General features: G+C 44.8%; 1 protein-coding gene across 1 annotated transcript in view; it reads right to left on the bottom strand.

Moving 5' to 3' along the window:
• TENM2 (teneurin transmembrane protein 2) overlaps positions 1-21609 on the bottom strand; it is a 1185834-nt gene that overhangs the window by 172639 nt on the left and 991586 nt on the right. The window contains exon 8 of the mRNA XM_049774568.1: positions 11050-11172. Coding sequence (XP_049630525.1) covers positions 11050-11172 — 123 coding nt within the window. The remainder of the gene's footprint in view (positions 1-11049; positions 11173-21609) is intronic.

Consider the following 21609-nt stretch of genomic DNA (forward strand, 5'->3'; position numbering starts at 1 on the left):
CAACACATCAACTATTCATTTTGTATTGGTGAAATTAAGTAGCCAACCAGCGGGCTGCTAGGTTGGACCATCATTTGAGAATAGTGTCATCTAAATCCTGAAGCTTAAAGATCTTAACATTTTGGTGGAAAGAGCTAGGGATCTGAATAGATGGTTTGGTTAAGCTCTGATACATGGCAGATGGCTGGTTTGGGGCAATGTTGTCAGGGACCAATATTCTTTTTAATAGGAAAAGAGTTTAAATTCTTTGAATGCATCTGCGATATCCCACCGTCTTACCTGCCATCTGCAAAGCAAAGCTAGGCGTGGGATGCCAGGAATCTGTTAAAATACACACACACATGTGTGGGTGCACATGTGCAGGCAAGTATGTTATGTGGGTGATTGGCAAGAGGGAGGAGATGAGCCAAAAATGATGGGGCTTCACTTTGAATATACCCTATTAGTTTAATGCACATTAAGTAAGCTATCATTACTGCAAACTAGTGACTGCTTTCAATCTAAATTCTCCAGATGTGCAAGTGAATGACAGTGTTGCAAAATGGGGGGACTTTTTACTTTTCCATATATAAACATGTGTACATATATATGTACTTCTCTGTAGAAATAATTACAGATTTACAACACATTTTCCAAAATGCCATCAAGATGCTTATGCATCCTTCCTCTGGGTGATGCAAAGGTTACACACTGGCTCTATCATTTTACTTCTTGATCATACACATCTATTTTCTGAAACATTAAGGCATATTGATAAAAACTTCCTTTTCCTCTATAGTCTTCTGTTCATCAAAAGAAAGACTTTATGATGCAGTTATCACAGATCAGAAAACACATATTGCTACAGCTTTAATTTAGAATTGTTGATTATGCCACTAATATTCTTTGTAGTCCCCCCAAATGCCATTTTACATATGCTAAATTTTTATTTTCCAATGAGTATGCATACCTTCTGGAGTCATAAAAATGTAAAAGCCTTGAAAAAAAACAACAGGTGGCTTTTGCAAATTACTATGGCCAGTGCTTACTGATGGAAAGTCCCTAGATTGGAGTCTGTGATCAAAGATCAGTGTTGTCCCCCACAGCCCAAGGTACTGGCAGTCAAGTCCAGTTTCAATGTCACAAACGAGTCCTAGCTGCTCTTGAAAGTCAGTTCTTCTACCATCACATGACAAGAAAATAAGAATAGGTTTCTGTCTCTCCATCTGGATCTGGGGTCATGTTGAAATGCTCTGGAACCCTCACAGATAGAGGAATCAGCTTGGATAGGCACCTGCCATGAGACAAGCTCTGTACCTTTAGGTTCTTTAGTTCCCTGCTCTGAGTGTGTCCATAGGCTCTACAATGGGGTGCTGTTTTGAATCACAGCAGGATAACCCAGGCAGCAAGAACTGTATGTGTCTTTAAACCCATATGTCCCATTGAAACTACCTGGTCACTGGGAAGAAAAATATACAATGTCTTTTTTGAAGTACAAACAACTCAAGCCATTTGCGATAGCCACGGTTTGGAAATGACCCAGATCCAAATGCATGGAAAGTGAAGATGGAGTGTACATATGCAAGGGATAAAGGCCCAGCTTAGAGCAAAGTTGAAAGTCTTGCTATTACCTGGATGGAGTTAAACAGGGGCATGTGAAAAGATAGGAGAGAAACACATGCCAGCTGATCTCAAATGCAGGTGGAACATGGAGCAACAAAGCAAAGAATAAGACTTCAAATGTAGCCTTAGACTCTGCTCAGACAATCAGCCCATGAAAGATACACACTGAGATGGAAGCACCCAATAGACTGGGGTGGAGACTTCATTGAGGAAAATCAAGGTGTGATAGCATTGCACCCATAACGTACATAAGTGTTCATATGCCTGCAAATCATGGTGATCTAATAAAGAAACTTTAAAGAAAAAATAGGTTATTATTGTATACATGAAAAACAGTAGAAGGTCAGAGGACAGGGCTTCATCCAAACAGCTGTTCTGTTTCAGAGTAGCTGAATCCCACATTCATGGCATGGTCCTTGGGTAGACAGGAAGGGACCCTACATGCCACAAGTCACAAATACCTTTGCTCTAAAGTGGAGCTATGACATGTACTATGGATGCTTGTCAGCTGGGTGACCTGAGCAGACAGTGTCAGTGCTAGGTGGCCAGATCTCATTTATTAAACCATGATGGATGAACATCCCAAACAAGGTGGCATGCCTGCATGCTCAAGCAACAAATAACAAGTAAAGACCATATCACTAGATGGATCATTTATCCAGCAACCTGTGCTTGGGGGTCCCCATGTACTTGATTTGCTTTAACTGGTAGTACTCTTGGCAGAGGAATAAAGTAGCTGGGCTCTGATAATTTGGCAAAAGTCAGGTCATAGCCAAACATGAATCAATAGACAGCAATAGTCATTTCACATCCCCCAGAGCTATAGCCTCCCCTTTTGTGGGCAGAGGGGTATTTGCACCCAGTAGTGCTCAAGACTCATGGCAGTGCTCAGGGGACTTATTGAATGCCTGATAGCAGACCAGAGTCAGCTGCACACAAGGCAAGTGCCCTCCTCACTGCTCCAGCCCCCACGCTGTGGCCTTCCTTTTTTGCCACACTCTGCACAGTATGAAGGAGAGACTGAGTATCAGTTTTCCCAAAGAAATAGATTATTATGACCAGGTGGTCCTGGCTGGTTTTTCGCCAGCAGAAAAGGGGAAATTCCCGAGATTTTTAGTGGCAACACACTTGTAATCAACTTTGCACGGCAGAGGTGTGCTCTAGCTGCACGGGAGATTGCTCATGTAAATGGAAAGCTATCACCTATTCCAGGAACATGCACCCAAATTTCCAACCTGTTAAATAAGACGATGGTGAGCAAAACGACAGTCTTCCAGAGACACATTAGGAGCTAATCATTTCCGAAAATGTTGCCATAATTCATTAAGGCAAACTGTGAAACTATTCACCAAACAAGTGATAAAGGGGACGGGACCCTTGGCCATCAGACCGGGGAAATGAAGCTTCCGATTAATGCTTCCTAAATGGAACCATCTCCTGACGCTCTTTGGCATAAATCCACCCTATGGATTATTCTGCCTCACATATTTTTATCTATTGCAAATAAAGCTGAATTTGGAATATTGCTTTAGTTATTACACCTCATTGCCATTTATTTGGGAATCGGGACAATTATCCGGAGGAGATTTTCTGAAGGATATTAGATATGCTGCAGTGGACTTACACTTCACTGTGTGATCATCCAGCAGCCCCTGGCCTCCTCCCTTCTGACCAGCAGTGGGTCGCCAGGCAGTGAGTGGATCCTCAATTAACCATTCCTACTGCCTCATGCCACAGCAAGGATGATTTCTAAAGAACCATTGAGTGTTCGGGGCAAAGCAGGACCATTCCATCTTCTGAACCCTTAATGAATTGCCATTGGTAAAGACAACCAGTTTGAGCAAACCAATAGTACAGGGGAGAAGGTGCTGGCCTTGCATGCAATTTCATTGGCTACAACTCTGGGTTGAATACTTGGCACCACATATGGTTCCCTGAATATTGCCAGAGATCACTCCTAAGCATAGAGCCAAGAATAGATCCTGAGTGTTATGGCCACAAAAAATTTATTTTTGCAATGACCAATTCCTGGACACTGATTTTTAATGAATATTTGAACAACTGACTGTTCATGTGAACTTGCCTTTTCCTGAATATACTGTTAAGTGTATCAGGAAACCAAATGGTTTATTGAGGATTGAACCTCAGGTAGTCATGTGTGAGGCAAATACCCTACTACTGTACTATCACTCCAGAATCTATTTTCTGATTTCCCCCCTATTGTTCAGAGGCAAAAAATTCCGGAAAGCAGGCCTGGAGAGATAGCACAGTGGTGCTTGCCTGGCAAACAGCCGATCCAGAACCTAAGGAGGTTGGTTTGAATCCTGGTGTCCCATAGGGTCCCCCGTGCCTGCCAGGAGCTATTTCTGAGTAGACAGCTAGGAGTAACCCCTGAGCACCGCCGGGTGTGACCCAAAAACCAAAAAACCAAAAAAAAAAAACAAAAAAAAATTCCAGAAAGCAATTGGACCTGTTAATCATCACATTGCTTGTAAGCAGAGGAGCTGGGGACCAAACCTACCTATCTAACCTCTACACCTACTGCATTCCAGGCACTGTGCTAAGTATGAGAGGTCCTATAAGGTGGGCTTCCAAGCACAGCATTGATACTCATCTCTAGACAAGCAAGTTAATTCTGACAGAGACATGAGCCCATGCAATAGCAGATGTGACAGCAGTTAACTGGAGTCTTATGACAAATGTGTGTCCAGCCACCATGAAGCAGCATCACAGAAATGGTTTGAATTGGAACAGAGAAGCAGGTGGTGCTCAAGCTGACATCTACCAATGTAAAGCACCCCCAGCGATATCCCTCTCAAACAGTGGACAAGCAAGACTTCCCAAGGGTAGAGGTTGGGGCCATCGGGCTCACTTCCAGGAGAATGTCATATTGCAATGGTGGTGCCAAGTCATGACCTCTGGCCATTCTGGAAACTTCAGCTTTGAAAGGCACTCCCTACTGGGAAGTGATCATTTCGAAACCCTGGGCTGCATGTATGGGAGCCAGAGGAAAAATTACTAGCCTCCCTGTGAGGCTGGCTTCTGGTACTATGCATTAAGCCAACTAGTAAAAATCATAATGAAGTTTCTGCTGAAAGGGCAAGTGTAGAAAAACATGTTTCTAAACAGAATCACAGGCTTTGCCATTTTTTCCCCCAACTTGCATACCATCTGGAAATTCTGATCTTTTTTTTTTCCAAAAGAGGAGGAAAGAAATGTGCTCCAGGCACAAATAAATGTTTACAGCTGAGTTATAAACCGAGAATGGTGGGGTTTAAAACAGACAGGCTGGCAATGGTGAAAGTCAAGCTGCAGGAAGACAAATAATGTCCAGGAGGGAGGGGCCAGCTTGCTTTGCACATTAGTATTTATGATTGAAAAGGCCAGCTTCTCACCCACCCATTTAGTAAGTGTCTGGGAAGATGTCTTCATAGAGGTCTTAGACATAAAGAGAAAAGAGGATACTTAGAGTGTATAACCGGAAGTTCTATAGGCATCATCATTGGATAGGGCTTTGCTTCTCTCTCACAAGAAGCCGTTGCTGAGACCTGCTAGCAGGCCCAAGGGAGGAAGATATAGTACAATGACATGGCAATGACTACTCATGGATCCCCCCAAAATGCCCAGTAGCACACAGTACATTTGATAAGCATCATCTCCTACTGATTAGATGCAGGTAACACACAAGTACTTGAGAAAGGAGTTTGTACATGTACTCTACTCAGGCTAGCTCCAGTATTCCAAGCTGCTGAGAATCTGACAATGCAAAGCTGCTAAAATATAGTTTGGCCAATTCTGGGTGGAGAAGGAAAATGGAGACATGGGGAGTTTGGGCTCTTTTTCCTCATTTCCTATAATTTGAGTGGTTGCAGAAAAGGCCCTAGAAGGAAGAAATGTGTTTGCAAATGATCGGGTCACCTGGCAAACTTTTTCCCTGAAGAGCCAGATTGTAAATATTTCAGGATCAGCAGGCCAATAAATCCCCCATTTGCATCTCCTCAGTGGCACTGGGCTAGCGGAAAAGGAGCCACAGACAATGAATGGACATAAACTGCAATGAAACTGCATTTGCAGAAACAGGCAACTTGCCAGATTGGAATGAGTTTAGTGGAAAAGATACTTTGAATCTTTCAATGAGAGGGTGTTTCAGGATGCTCTATGAAATTCTGGTTGGGATGCTGATGCTTCCTCCTTCCTTTCTCCAATTTTTGTTATAACACCATGATTTACCAAGTTATTCATAATACAATCATCCCAGGCATGAAATGATCCAACAACAATCCCATCACCAGAGTGACCTTCCCTTCACCAGTGTCCCCAATTTCCCACCCATCACCTCCCCTGCTCTCCTGCAGGCACAAATTTACTTTAAATTGTTAGTTGCAATACAAAGAAAAATAGAATTATCAAAGCTTAAATCAACAAATGTCAATTCAAAATGATAGTTCAATTTTTTTTGGGGGGGGGGACACACCCAGCAGCACTCAGGGGTTACTCCCGGCTCTATACTCATAAATCGCTCCTGACTGGCTCAGGAGACCATACGGATGCTAGGATTCAAACCACCATTCTTCTGCATGCAAGGCAAATGCCCTATTTCCATGCTATCTCTCCGGCCTTCAAATGATAGTTCTATCTCTCTAAGTGTTACTAAGATCAGTAAGGATCTTACTTACAGTAAGTGATCTTATTAAGATCACTAAGGATTTACAGGGCTGTGACAAGTGCTAATTGAGTCTTAGGTGTTACTGTTTAGGCTCACTGAGCTTGGTAGATTTTTATAACTTTGCCATCAGATCTCTTGTGATACTACTAGGCTGACACTACAACAAAATATTGGTGTCATGTAGCGGCTGCATGAGGTTATGTGGTCAAAGATTTACTGATCTACACCAAATTTGGTAGCTTTGAAGTTTGATAAAGTTAAATCAGGTAACTGGATTATTTTCTTTGGAGGGTGTAGGGTGTAGCATTGGGCTGCTGTAGTTTATGCAGAAAGGAGAATCTGCAACTCCTTTCTGAGAATGCCACAGAGGTATCAGCCAGGACCAGACTATCTGGGAAGTATTGGGGACTATTATTTTCTTTTTGTTGTTGATGCTTTTTTTTTTTTTTTGGTTTATGGGCCACACCCGTTTGACGCTCAGGGGTTACTCCTGGCTATGTGCTCAGAAATCGCCCCTGGCTTGGGGGGACCATATGGGATGCCGGGGGATCGAACTGCGGTCCGTTCCTTGGCTAGCGCTTGTAAGGCAGACACCTTACCTCTAGCGCCACCTTCCCGGCCCTGTTGATGCTTTCTTAAGAAAGATATACAAATCGGCTCCCTAAGATGCGCCCTTTAAAAGCACTTGGACACACTGTCTCTGAGCCCAGCTAATCAAACTGGATTCTCTTATATTATCTGACCAGGTCAGAACACTGTATTGAATCTCTGTTCTCTGGGCTCAGCTCAGCCCAGATTTATAGAAAGAGAGCACCGTGCTCTTGTAATGAAGATGTATGAGTTCATTCCTTTTAACACAGAAATACACGCAAGATGGTGAGTGCATCTGGCAGCTTGTAGGCTGCTTTTCCTGGAGGTGAAACCCAGCTACTAGTCACCTGAAGGTTTAATTGAAAGAGAAGATGGAGAAAAAAACACACCACTGCCAACAACAAATGGAAAAGGAAAGAGGAAGGTCTAAGAACATCTACTCCCCGCTAATTAATCAAGGGCTTTGTTTCCACTAACACATCCGAGTGTGTAGGCTGCCCTGTCTATTATACTCCCTTCCAGATTGGAGGAATGTAAACACTCCTAAAGAGCAGATAATGAAATCGCCATCGACGTGCCATCGTACAGAATCTTCGATGGGGCTCCCAGGCCCGTGTTTTGCTTACATTTTAATTTGCTTCTGCTGGATACTTACCCAGTAATTGCTTAATAAGATTAACCTCCCTGGCAGTTGTGTGGTGTATCTTGATTAAAATGTTACTGGAGTGAAGGATTATCGCATACCACACACAAAAAATGGAGGGGGTGTTATTTAATTAACTTATTGCCAATATATCTTGATTGTCTGTTGAAAACACTGGAAAACCAGTCAGTTGGAATGAATTCCGGTTCTTGAAATGTACAGAATCAGGGAGTAGGAGAGGAGAGGTCAGTGGGCAAAGAAGGTCAAAGGTGCAAGGTCGTCAGCATCTCTAAGTGATTCAGGCACACTGGCGGAATCAATAACTGTTTGTGTCATGTTTTTAAACATGATTTGGCAACTTCAGAAAAAAATGTAGCATCTCTCGTCATGGGAAAATTATGAGTTTGGTGTTCAGAAGGGAAGCAGGCGGTGGTTGAGTTGTGCCTTCAGCAATACTAAACTCATCAGGGTCCCATTGATGAAATTTCCTGGACAGGGATCTGGCAGCCATTTTCTTTCCATCTCCAAACTAACGAGGGAAAACCTCTGAACTGGTGATGTTATAATGGTTCACACAGCCTTGCCAGGGCATGTTGACTGCATGGGGAAATTGAGCTGGTTCTTTCCAAAGACACTATGGAAAGTGTTTTCTTATTTGCAGATCGAGAGACAATCCCCTGAGTTAGAGCTTGGTTTCTGCAGCCACTGGGGAATTAGCTTGTGGGAAATTCAAGTGGGCGGCAGGCTGGAAGCAAGGCTTCATCCTGCCGGCAGGAAATATGGACTACCTGAATTTGCCAAGACTGACTCAACAGTGATGGCCTTTTCATGAGTGCACTGCTGAAAAAACAAAAAAACAAAAACAAACCTTAAAATGCATGAACACACAGGGGTCATGTTGATAGGCATTCTGGGCTCTCCCTTCTAGGATGGGCTTGTTCACTCAAGAACACTGTGGAAAAAATGTACTAGGTTTCCTCTTTAATCACTGCATGCATATTTCAGATGGAATAATTAGCTTTGTGGGGTGTGTGGCAGGGTTATCTTGGGGTGGTTAAATTATATTTCCACCTTTGCCCACTACATACCAGATTCTGTAAGTGATAAAAGGGTCAGTGAAAACATCTTCAAATTTTGCCATACCACCAAAGGCCCTCTTAGAGACACCACCCTCTGCCCCCAGCTTGGCACCAGAGTCAAGATTGGTGTTAAAAGAGGGCAGCAAACAAGCAGCCCATCTTAGATCATCAAACTGGATTTACTTTTGGTTGATAAAGGCAAAAAAAAAAATCTATGTGCTTTTTTCCCCCGTCGTGAGGTCTGGTTATAACAACTGACACCTGGAAACAACTCACCTCCTTAGACTAAACCTCATCATCAGGCTCATAGAAGGTTAAATCAGTACCCGGATTCCATTCGAAGATGCACTTCATCAAAAGGAAGTTGTGCCTGAGGCAGGAGGATAACCAGAGAGCCTAAAGCTCCTGCTAAGCTCAGATCACACACATTCTGAGTTCTGAACCTTCTCTGTGCTCTAACTACTCAAAACCCCAGCATCATGCGCAGTGGAGTACAGGGAACCACAGCATGTACCTGCTCTATCTTCAGCCATGAACATCTAAATAAAGCATTTCTCTAGGATCACGGTTTCCTTGTTGAGTGAGGGAAGATTCACACCATTTAAAGAGGTCACACCCAAGACACCCAATAATGGTATTTGTTGGGGCAAGAAGGGGACAGGCAAATTGAGATTGGGAATATTGTCCTAAAAAGGGATTATTGATATGGAAAGTCATCGGGATGGGCCTAGGTTGTGTTTAATTAACTTTCATGACCTGAATGATCTAGATGGACAGATACCAGTAGATCATCATCTCACTTATCCTAGTTTTACCAGGCCATCTCTTTAGAACTCAATAAGCATATGCTCACTCACTGTGTCATCTTTGTTATGAAATGTATAAAAGGAGGGAAATGTTTGTTCTTTCTCTGAAAGGCTGCTTCAGGAGCCCTCTCCATCACCTGAGAATTCACCTGCTCTCATTTCCTTTCCTTCCTCCCCCCTTTAATAAATTTAATACATTTGTTCCCAAATTTGGCCATTCACTCTCCAGTCCCTTGCGCTTTTTTTTTTTTTTTTTTTTTTTTTTGGTGGGCAGTGGCAGGGGGAAGAGCCCAACCAGAAATATACTCAGGGATCATTCCTGGCAGTGATCGAGGGACTAGTCATAGGGGATGTCTGGGATCAAGCCTGGGTCAGCTGTGTGCAAGACAAGCACCCTATTTTTTGTGCTTTCTCTTTGGCCCAATTCCTTACTGTTTGAAGGCAAGAGCCTAAGCATTGGTGTCCCCCAGCTAGAACACCTTCCTGATTCTACTCCAAAATATTCTGATGGGGGTTATATAGACATGGGGTGGGGTTGGGAGTGTTGGGGGGGGGGGGGAAGAGACACTGATGTGTTCCAAAGAAAACTTTGTTTGGTAAAACCATTCCAGGAAGCAGCCCTGCTTCAATCCTGTACTTAATTGTCCCAAGCAAGTCCCCAATCTCCCCAGGGCTCTGTTTGCTTCCCTTCTCCTTAGAGCCATGTTAGCACATACTTTTTCTTCCTTGCAAGGAGCTTGACTGCTTCCAAAATGATTTCTGTGGGCCTCAATTATCTGTTGAGAAGGGAAGCATTGACCCTACTCTTTAAAAAATTTTTTTTTAAAATTTCATTGAAACCATTGTGATTTACAAAGTCTTCATAGTCGGGTTTCAGACATCAGGGCCAATCACACCCCTAGAGTCTACCTCCCTCTACCAATGTTCCCCAAGTGCAGCCCATACCACCCCCACACCCCCAGCCTGCCAGTATTAACTGTCCATTGTTATAGTTTGGGTCTCTTGATTTCACTGATGTTGCCTTTGGCTTGGATGTTTAGGTCTATCCTTTTTTTTTTTTTTAACACTACCAGTACACCTGAGACTGATTGGTCCCCAACCCTTTTGAAACCTCAACCCCTTTCCTTTCCCCTTATAAATCCAGCTAGGAGAAATTTGCATCTGGAAACCTGTGTTTCTGTCTCTACTCCCAAAGAGGGGACGCATTCAGATTTGGCAGGCCTGTCTCCCAGGAAAAGGCTGCATCTCTGTCTCCTGGGGATCTAGTGTGTCTGGGGGCCTGGGCTCCCTGGATTAGGCCGGACTTTCCTCTGCTGAGCCTGTCACTGCTGCTACTGCTGCTGCTTCTATCCAGGCTTGGGGAGGTTTCCGAGTTACTCCCAACTGTGCCAGCTATTGATGCAGAGAGCAAAGGCATTCAGGCTCTGTGCCAGTTCTTGTGACTCCAGCCAAACATGGCGGTGCCCAGGCAGGAAAAGCAGGCAGCTCTGAGCAGGAACACCTAACCAAGGCGACCCTGCCCCACTTTTTAAAAGCAACTCACTTCTTTTCTTTCCCTTCCTCTGGACGGGAAAGATTTGCATTTGGAAACCTGAAGCAGCTGGTGAGGGCTCTGAATTTCCCTGTTGGCCTCCAGAGGGCCAGCAGCAGCTGTAACCTCACCTTTGCCTCCAGATGGCATTGTTGCCCCATCCTCGGTGCCTGGTAAGCCGGTTCTTATCCCATTGTTAAAGGTGTGTCCATCTGCCGGCTGCAGTTGCCAATTGAGTCCGAGCAGATGCATTGCTGCAGGAGAGACAAAGTAATGAAAATATGAATGGAGAATTCAGCCACGCAAATGTCAAGAGGGGGAGGGCCAGGTGCGGGCTCCCAGGCATGCCTATGAAAAAGAAGCTGCCTGTTCAAAAAGGCTGGCAGAGGGTTAGGGAGGTGGAGAGGTGGGGAGAGCACCCCGGCATCGGATTAGCTGCCAACAGAGTCCTATAGATCTAGTGGGGGTGGGGTGGGGGATGTATAGCCACTCCCACATCCCCTCTGGGAGAGGATCTCTTGATGGACAAAACAGAGGAAATAATGTCTCCTCCTCTCTCTGCTCCAGTCCATGCAGTTTGCCTCACACTCAAGGCATTCTTGAGGATCACAGCCCCCCTAAAGACCACTACAGTGCATCTCAGAATGAAAGATCCTACATGGAGAGGCCTGCTGGTCTCACTGCCCAGCTCTGCAAGAACCACAGCTGCCTCAGCCCAAGGTCAGGACCAGGTCCCTGTGGCCCTCAAACTTGAATTTGTTTTCCTCCTTGTAGATCCTTTTCATGCTGGCTAAGTGGACCCCATTGTGGATGAAGCCTGTGAGAATTGGGGGGGGGGAGAATAAGGTCTTCTGGAAACTGTATCTCTCTCTCTCTCTCTCTCTCTCTCTCTCTCTCTCTCTCACACACACACACACACACACACACACACACACACACACACACACACACACCCTTTGGTGGATCCCAGCTTTCCTTCTGTGTGACACCCCGAACTTTCAAACACAAACTTCCTTTTGCTTTTTTTGTCAGTCTGTCTGGGCCAAAAGTGACCCCCTGCTTTTCAATTAATTTAGCAAACTCAATTCACACCCCCCCCCCCCCCATCTCCAATGAGGGTTCTTAGAGTGACCTGTTTTCCCTGTAGAAAATGAAAAGCAAATCCCAAATGCCTATATCCTTTCAAAGCCTGGAGCAAAGAAATGCTTCATTTGCAAATAAATAAGGAATCGTCTGCTATTGCTTTCTGTCCAAATTCAACTGGACTTAGACTGATGCTGTTGAAAGTGTGTGTGTGTGTGTGTTTGTGTGTGTGTGTGTGTGTGTGTGTGTGTGTGTGTATGTGTATAAGGGGGAAGGGGATTTGTTGGGGACCGTGTGAGGGAAAGAGTCCTTGACAATGGGTGATCACCACAGGTTGATGGGGGGGGGGTATGGGGTGGGAGAAACAATTAGCCACAGGAAATGCAATTAACAATGCTTAGGAGATTGTTCACACAGCAATTAATTCTCCTGCCTGCCACCACTCACGGGCAGACTGCATTCCATTAAGGTTAAAAACCCATCTTCAAACAATTCGGCTCAGACTGACGCGGGTGAAAGCGGCACGTCTTCTGTCTGCCTCTTCATTACACGCATCTCCACTACAGAGCCACGTTGTCTTTGTATAGGGTCCTTCTCAAGTGCAGGGCCCAGTTGGCTTATTAGTATTAGATGCGAAATACTAATAAGCTGCGGTGACATTTATTGTGCACTTTCCATCAAAGGTAATGCTTCGTTTTCCTCCCACATTTTATCTGTTAGGTGTAAGTCACCTACTTGCAGAGCTCAGATTTTATTGCCTCAAATGATGCCACATTTTCACTATACAGAGGTCAAGAAATGAGAACTAATTGTGGCGGCTTCCAGATGAACGATAGCTTCTGATTTGTAATTACCTAGTGGAGGGAGCCAAGGAATTAGCTATTTCAAAACGATTTTGTAGATGTTCGTACTGGGTGATCGGGGCCTCGCCTTGAGTTGGGAACTGTGATCTTTTCTAGGTTGAAAGGCAGACATGAACATGCATGATTGGTGTCACAGGGGCCCTGACTAAACCAAGAAGTTGTTGTGCTGGAGAATGAAATGAATCCAGGTCTCTTGCATGCAAGATGAGTGTTTTACCATGGAACTTCTCTCATATGCTAAACTAACCACGCTTGGGGTGTGTGTGTGAAGGGACCCCAGCTGGCGAAGAGGATCCCATCTCCAAGGTCCCATCACTGTGAAAACCTCATTGTGAACTGTAAAATAAAAATCTATGAGTTGTGAGACTGCCTCAGGCACCATATTTCTAAACCTCACACAGCCGGGCCTGAAGAAGCGGGTAGTGGTGAAGAAATACAACCCCAAGCAGTCAGGAAAGGATGGACAAGGGATCTGTGGCCTTTTGCCTCAAACTCTCTCTGCCTCAGCCAAAAAGCCAAAATTCTACCTTCTTTATTAAAAACAATTCCCAATACCAGGAGGGGGCAGGTAGAAAGAGACAAAAGTACTATCTGGTGGGCTTTTACGTATCAAAGGAAGAGCTTTTAGGAAGGAGGAAGTTGGGGGAATGCCTTTGTTTGGGGTTGGTAGCTGAATTTTAACCTACAGTGTCAGACCAGACTACTGCTGCTAGTGGGGGCTGGGTGGGAGGGAGGAGAAGACAAGATGTGGATGCAATCAAAACTTCTGCAACACTTTGTGGGCATTTCTGGTGAGAGGTACACTGGTTCAGTTTCTCTTAAGTCCGTCCCCTTCCCCGCCCTCCCCCCCCCCCCATTAACAAAACACAGTGGAGAGTCCGGTGAGATAGTACGGTGGGTAGGGCACTTGCTTTGTATGTAGCTGGGCCAGGTTCAATCTCTAGCATCCCATATGGTCCTCTGAGCACTGCCAGGAGTGATTCCTGAATGCAGAGCCATGAATAAACCCTGAGCACTGCCAGGTGTAGCCCCCAAATAAAACACAGAATCGAAATACACTGGAAAAGGTTTAGGAGACACATGTGAGGCAGCTGGGGTGAACAGTGTCAGGCAGAGCTTGCCCATTACTACTCAGACAAATGATAGCAGTGACAAGGGATGAGAAAGTGAGCCCAAGAGATGGAGCCATGCTGGGGACAGGGCAGAGTGAGAGCTCTGAGCTTCATGTTCCTGAGGAAGCAGGCAGGAAACTCAAGTTGGGGCATATTTTCTGCTGTTAGATTGAATGGCAAATAAATAAGTGAGAATTATATCAGGGGTACATGCTACCTTCTCCTGTTTTGGGTGATAGTGTCTGAAATAGTCTTTTGTTTGCTTTTTTCTTTCATCATCAGCTATATTTCCTTCCTTGCCTGAGTTTGTCTTCCTGGCTTTTGAAGGATGGATGCAAAGGGGTTCAGGACGGACAAAGACTCCATGATACTGAACAGTCCTGCATTTCCTGAGGCTCCCTGCTTCTATAACTGCTCCATCTGGACTCTAGGGTTCCCCAGGATGAGTAAACATAACAGATGTTTAAGGTTTAATAGTGAGATGAAGGCTTTGCAACCTCAACCCCAAGATCTAGGGGCAAACAGAATGTCCTGGATGGAGCAGACTACCTAGTAAGAAATAAAAATTTGTAATGCCACATGGAAGGAAATTTGAAGAGTTTCACGGAAGGGTAGTGCAGTCTCCTACAAACAACAGAGCCACAGCATAAAGTGATCATAGGTGGCATGGAGTAGTGCTGGAAATGAATGGGTGAGGCTGCAGAGTGAAGGCATATTTCCATCCAGGCATATTACTTGGTCTGGCACCTTCCACAGGCAGTACATGAACAGATCCTGCACCAAGACTCTGGCACCTGAAGTTTACATGATTGCTCCCACATAGTCACAAAAGTGGAAAGAGTTGCCTAGAGGAAGAAGAATGTTGGCAAGGGGGATGGTCTTGCAGGGGTGGGTGCTTAGCTCAGATCCCCTTCAGCTCCTATAGCAGATCCTATAAGTACAGGGAATTTTCACCCACTATGAAAGTCTCTGCCCATGTCAGGAGTTTCCACCTACCTCCGGAGCCTCTGCCCACCTCATGTCATCTTGAGACCATGGAGTAAGGTGGAGGGCCCATTTCTCTGCTCAACACCTCTTCCCAAAAATACAGCCTCCCCTTGCTAATTCAGTGCAAGCATACATACTGTCCTCGGTTTTCATTCTCCCTCTTCTACACAAGTCAGCCTAGGTCTTGGGTGACAAGGACAAGGCTCAAAACAGGCATGGTGCAGAGACAAAGTAAAGAAAGGAAGCATGACAAAAGGTGTTAAATTCAGGGAGCAAAAGCTGTTCTATAACCCAGCCCAGAAGAATTGGGACTGGCAAGAGTCACTACATTTGCTTCCATGGGTAACTACCACCAACAGTGCCTTAAACTTGAGGTCCTAAGAGCTTGGATTTTGATCCTTGTTAAACCCAGAGTATGTTCTCCTTCATTTGGAGATTGTGGACAACTGGTTTAGCCAATTTGACACTTGGTGGTCCCTCTCTCACACTCCCACTAAGGTTCTAGCAGCTCCACCCTGGTGGTCCTGTTCATATTTTTCTCTGGTGGTGATGGGGGTCAGAGAGATAGTATAGGTAGACACTTGTCTTGCATGCGATGAGACAGGTTTGATCTCTGGTATCCATATGGTCCCCAGTGTAGAACCAGGAATAAGCCCTGAGCATCACTGGGTGTGGCCCCAAACAAAACAAAACAAACAACCAGATTCTCTTCTGGGTCAGAAATGACTTTGGGAGGATGTGTCCCAAGAGTTCCTGACCGACCCCCTGCCCCACCCCCAGCCCAAAGCACAATTTATCACTATATGACAGCATCTGCTCCAGAGAGACCCAGGGATGGAACAACGAAGCTCTGTTGGTTAGCAAGGATGAAGCAGGGAACAGCTCCAAGCAGAGGCTCGTGGCATCCAGGTGGCAGCTGGGAAATGAGCCACTAAAAACACAATAGGCAGCCAAGCACTGTAAGTTTCCCTCTGGCTAATGGGAGAGAACTTTCATCGAGTGTTGAAAATGAAACAAAGCCCAGTGGACAGACCACACACAGATCCCAAGAGGCCAGCGAGAATAATAAACAGCTCTGCCAAAAGTTGGGTTGGGGGAAGGAATAGATTTTGACTGAAATTTCCCAAAGGCGATCTAAAATTATGGTTTTGTCCAGAAAGATAGCACAGCAGGTAAAAAAGCTTGCTTTGCGCACAGCCAACCTGGGTTCAATTCCGGGTACTGCAAAAGTTCCCCTGAACCTACTAGGTGTGTTCCCTGAGCTCAGAGCCAGGACTAAGACCTGAGAACCAATTGGTCTAACTCTAAAACCAAAATTAAAACGTGATTTTTCAATTGTGGGGGTTGGTCACATGGACTCCATTGAGTCTCCAGGATATTTCAAGGGGATCACAGGTAAAAATGGTGACAGTAGGGTCCAGTGAATGAGAATAGGGTAAAAAGTAATAGAAAGAGGCAGCACAGGAGGAAAATAAAGTTGAAAGGGTTCATGGTTAAGAAAAGATTGAGAAACACTGATCTAAACATGAGACTTCAGGGGCCAGAAGATAATGTTGAGGCATTTACATGGCATCCTAATATATACCCATCCTAGTCTTGAATTTCACACTACATGGTCCACAGAACATTACCAAAAAAGCACCATGTAATACTGGGCACTGTTGGTTCTGCACAACATCACATCTTCAGGCCCCTGCACTGAATCATCAGCCTGATTGCCAGTGTGGAAGTTGGGCCTCCAGGGTATGGCTTGGGAGGTCCACCAAAAAAATAAAGGGGGGAGGAACAAAACAACCAAAGAGGCATAAACAAAGACTTAACTAACTTTAAAGTCAGGAGCAAGGATGGCTGAAGGTAAATGCAATTCTCCAGCATCTACAGGGACAAGAGAATCTTGGCCTTGGAAGCCATGGCTGGGATGTGATGGTGGCCTGAAATCATACTGAGGGGCAGTGTGGGTACTGCTAGTAACACTTAGATCCTTCCCAATCCACTAGTTGGCAGAAGATCAGGCTAACATGAGATTGAATCAACATGAGGCCTTTCCTGGGGCAGAGAGTATAGTTTGGCTAGCCCCAGCATTTAAAGAGGAGCTTTGTTGGGGCTAGTGGATAAGAGGCTTGCCTTGACATAATTGAGTCATGGTTTATTTCTGGCTTCTTATAGGGTCCCCCAAGCATACCAGGAGTGATTCCTGAGTGGAAAGGTTGGAGTAATCCTGAGAACTGTCATACTTTGCTCAAACTGTCACTCCAATAGAGATCAGCCTTATTGTACATACTGTAACCAACAGAGTTTTATTCACCCATCTTGCACCAGCAGACTGCAGAGGAAAGAGTTGTGGTCTGAGATAAGGATATCTGGACATGGAGAAGCCACATGACCAGCCTGAAGCTGGGGGACCTGGATTTGGAGTAAGACCAGACTTAACAGTTCTCAGCACCTGTTTCCTCTACCGCACTCTCTAGCCAGAGACACACTTAGAGTTCTCCACTAGTGGACAAGGGGGGTGCCCGTGAGTTCTCAGAGAACCAACCAGCCTGAGGTGTGATTGCTGGGCACACAGGTTGTGGAGATCCCAACTAGTGTCTGGGTGCATGCTGGACTACCCTCTCTATGAGCGGTGTCCATGAGTACATGACCATCTTGGCAGTTAATTGCAAAGGAATGATATGGTCCACATAAAATAAATCTCTTTGGCAACATGGACCTATAGTCAGTCAGGCTGCCTTTGACCTGGGGTGTAGTGTTTTCCCACAAGGGGGCACTATCGCTGTCCAAGGCATTGTCTCTCTCCAAGACACTAAAAAGACTGCAGTGATAGTACAGTGAGTATGGGGCACTTGCCTTGCACATGATTGACCAGGATTTAATCTATGGCACCCCGTATGGATCCTCAGCCTCACAGAAGTGATGCCCAGGACTGGTCCTTGGAAGCAGACACTATGAATGTTAGAGATTGGGATGTTTCAGGGATCAGCGGATGAATGGGCAAAGCTGGCTAGAACAAGGGCTGGCCTCAGGAGAGTACCCTCTGAGGGCCAGGGGATACAGCCCAAGCAGAGTCTCCATTAGACCAGTACACTTTTTGATAAAATGTCCAACAGGCCTGGGGCTGTGGGAAGCATGCGGCCCAATCCTTTCAGGGCACTCAATGATTCTTGAGTGGGACCTGAGTAGAGCCCCAGAGAACTCAGTGAATAGAACACTAGGAAAGTCCTGGCTAGGAATAAGTTGGACACAGTTCAATGGTCTATACCCATCTCTTCCTGGTCGCTTATAACTCCAGGATCCAAGTACCATTCCTCTCTGGTGTTGGTAGAAAATAGGGACAATCTTGGGTTCCTAAAAAAGATCCATGTGCACTTGACAATGCTGAATACTGTAAATATATATTCAGCTCACTCTGTGGTGAAGGCTCAGCTATTTTTCCCATCCTTCTAGAAGGCAGTTCATTACTCCAAGAGGTGATGTCTTCCTTCTGCCATGTAAGACTGCTACTGCACTAAAGACAAACAGATACTCCTGAAACATTCCACTTAGAGGCCAACACTTCAACTGGAAAAAAAACCAGACAAACAACAGGACTCCTGTGGAGATATATTTTTCCTCTGGCAGAGTATTTAATAGAAGTTAGAGCTGCTGCCAGCCAAAGGAAGCTTATTCCTGTTTCCAGAAGGAGGTGAGCCAGGAAGTTCAACTTTGTCTTTTGTTGACTCTCTCCTATTCTGCTGTGAGGCAGGACTGTCTCAATCCTGCACCCCTGAGTCTCAGAGAAAAGCAGGGAGGTCAGAATTAGGACACCTGAACACCCAGCCAGGAACCAAGTCAGTTCTAGGAAAGTTCTGGAATTGAGCAAATCTCCCTATTTTTCCTCAAGTCTATCAAGAGAAGCTACAATATAGGTTATAGGTTAAGACATTTGTCTTGCATATGAAAAACCCTGTTTTATACCTAAGAATTGCTGGTAATGACCCCTAAGTATATAACCCAAAGAAGTTACTTTACTGGAAATGATGAGTAAATTATCTTACTGCATGCATGTGTGCACACGTGTGTATGTATCTGTATACAGGTGTGTGTATATTTCCTGCTATTTCCTAGCAGGAACACCTGTGGTCACTATGTCCATGGAAGGTATTACTGTTTTAATAAATGGTTTTTACTAATGGGTCCATCCCAGATGCCAACTTTGATATCTTTATTCCAGATAGACACTGGAAGGAGGTCCTGATCAATTTGTGGGTGGATTTACTTTCTGAATTCTACCTGAGTCCCTGGTTTCATGGCTCTCTGAAATCTGGACTGACATATGGTATAAAAGCATGCTTTTGTATATTCAGAACCAAGCACACTTCATGGTTTCTGTACTTCCTGCCTTTCCAGGCACTGTGCTCAGTGTGAAGTCAAGAATTTGCTCACTTCATCTCAATGGACTCATCTTGAAAGAGGAAAACTGAGTCACAGACAGGTTCATGTGGCTTTAGAGTGGGAAAGTGGGGGACTTGATCCTGGGGAACACAACTTTTAGAAGTTAGTCTCTGTCTTATACCAGAAAAAGTTGATCTTATAAATGAGTATGTGAATGAATTCATATCTCCACAAAACTAAGATTTTCATTCTTACTTGTCCAGTCCAGAATTTGTTTTATTTGTTTGTTTTATTTTGAGGCCATATCCGGAGGTGCTTAGGATTTAGTCCTGGTTCAACTCTCAGGGATTATGCCTGATGAATGTGGTGGATCATAGAGGGCACTAGAGATTAAAGCTGGGGTCAGCCATATGCAAGAAAAACATCCTTGATGCATACTATCACTCTGTCTCCCTGTCTAGAATTTACCTAAATTCTCTAATGGAAAAGCCCATATTAGTCTTTTTCGGTCCCAAAGTCCACTGTCCTCACCAGTCCATCCTGAATTCACCATCTGGGGCAAGTCCTGCTCCTTTTGTCCCTCAAGTTCACTTCTCTGGAGCCATCACTAAGTGATAATGTTCTGGTTTGAACAGCTGCCACTGCCACTGCCACTACCACTTATGTGAGAATGGACCACTATGCTCCACAAGGTCAAGCCCCCACAGGTCAAGCCTCTCACAGTGGGACATACTTCCTTGGACCCCCATAAGAACCTCTCCTAAGTTCACACTTTGAAAAGAGCAAATGATACAAAAAGTCCCACACACCACACCCATATCATTCCAAAGCTGATTGATGATGGAGCCTTGTGAGTGAAGAATGGTGACAAATCCCAGAACCCAGAGAGATCAGGGCCAATGACCCCACCCAGTCAAGGGAGAACAAAGTCACCCTAAAGTGGAGCTCCAATCTCCTTCCCAAGCCTCATTAGCCAATTATGCTTGCATTCCTGGTAAATGAACACATTGAAAGAAGTGATTTAAAACCTTTTCATGTTCAGACCTTCAATGGAAGTTTTATATAAATAATTCCCCAGTGGTGGAATTTCTGGCATCCTGCACACATGGCACATGATTCTCAGATTCTCTAACCAATGGTGCAGCCTGGGCCTAGAGTGAGAGTACAGGCATTAAAGTACTCGTCTTGCACGTGGCTGGCCCCTATTCTGTACCCACCATGGCATATGGTGCCTTGAGCACTGCCATGGGTTCCTCTTGAACACAGAGCCAAAAATAGTCCCTGAGCATTACTGGGTGTAGGATCAATCTGTGTTCCACCAAACCAAACCAAACCAAAACCAAATATGCAGCCTACTGTATTCACACATTCGAGTTTACTCCAGCACATATGCTCAGAGGGAGACAAGAGAACACTTATAAGATCCTAATCTATGTTACCCTGTTCATCCATTAAACCTCAGGGACCCAAGACTTGAGGAAACAAAAGACTTTTGTCATTAGGATTCTTATGTTCTACTCCATGGCACTATCCATGTGTCCTCATGACTATATCATCTATCAAGGACATTATCCATTATCCAGCAGTTAAGCAGAGTAAAAGAACTTGATGTTTCCAACCAATTCCCAAGTATTGCTCTTAAAGAGAAGCACCACGTAGGCCTCCACTTTAATCACGTTCAAAAACTCTGAAGGAATCTTCTCCTTGGAACCAGTAACGCCATTAGCATGGATGCTATGCAAATGAAATGCAGGGCTGCGTTTGTTTGGCTTCCTTGAAATTGTTTCAGAAACCTGATCACATCAAATATTTTTCAGTTTATGCAAAATAGAACCTCTCGATACATTGCTTTTTCTTAGGGGCGGGGGGAGGTGGGAAGGAGAGATAGACTGTGGTTTTTCATTTGCATCCGCATTTACACATTGAGTAGAGTATCAACACATTGCCCTGCCAGGACTGTGTTTGGAAACTTAATCAGGAATATGTCATCTTTACACACCAAGGGCATGACACCCAACCACATTCTCAGGGCCCGGATGTAGGAGCCATTTGCATTCGAGATGCCGGCTTTAAGCTGCAAACACCATGGGTGGGGCATTATTTCAGCCAATGTCCTTTCAAATGTGGTCTTGGGTTATCTTGGAGAATCTAGGGTCAAGGGAACACTTTGTGTAGCTAAGAAACCTCTCAAATGCTGGAGCCACATGTCTGTCATTGAAAACCCTTTTCTAAACTGCTCTTTCCCAGCCTGGCAAGCAGGCCAGGAAGAAGCCCT

Source organism: Suncus etruscus, chromosome 6 (genome assembly GCF_024139225.1).
Source record: "Suncus etruscus isolate mSunEtr1 chromosome 6, mSunEtr1.pri.cur, whole genome shotgun sequence".
Taxonomy (NCBI): domain Eukaryota; kingdom Metazoa; phylum Chordata; class Mammalia; order Eulipotyphla; family Soricidae; genus Suncus; species Suncus etruscus.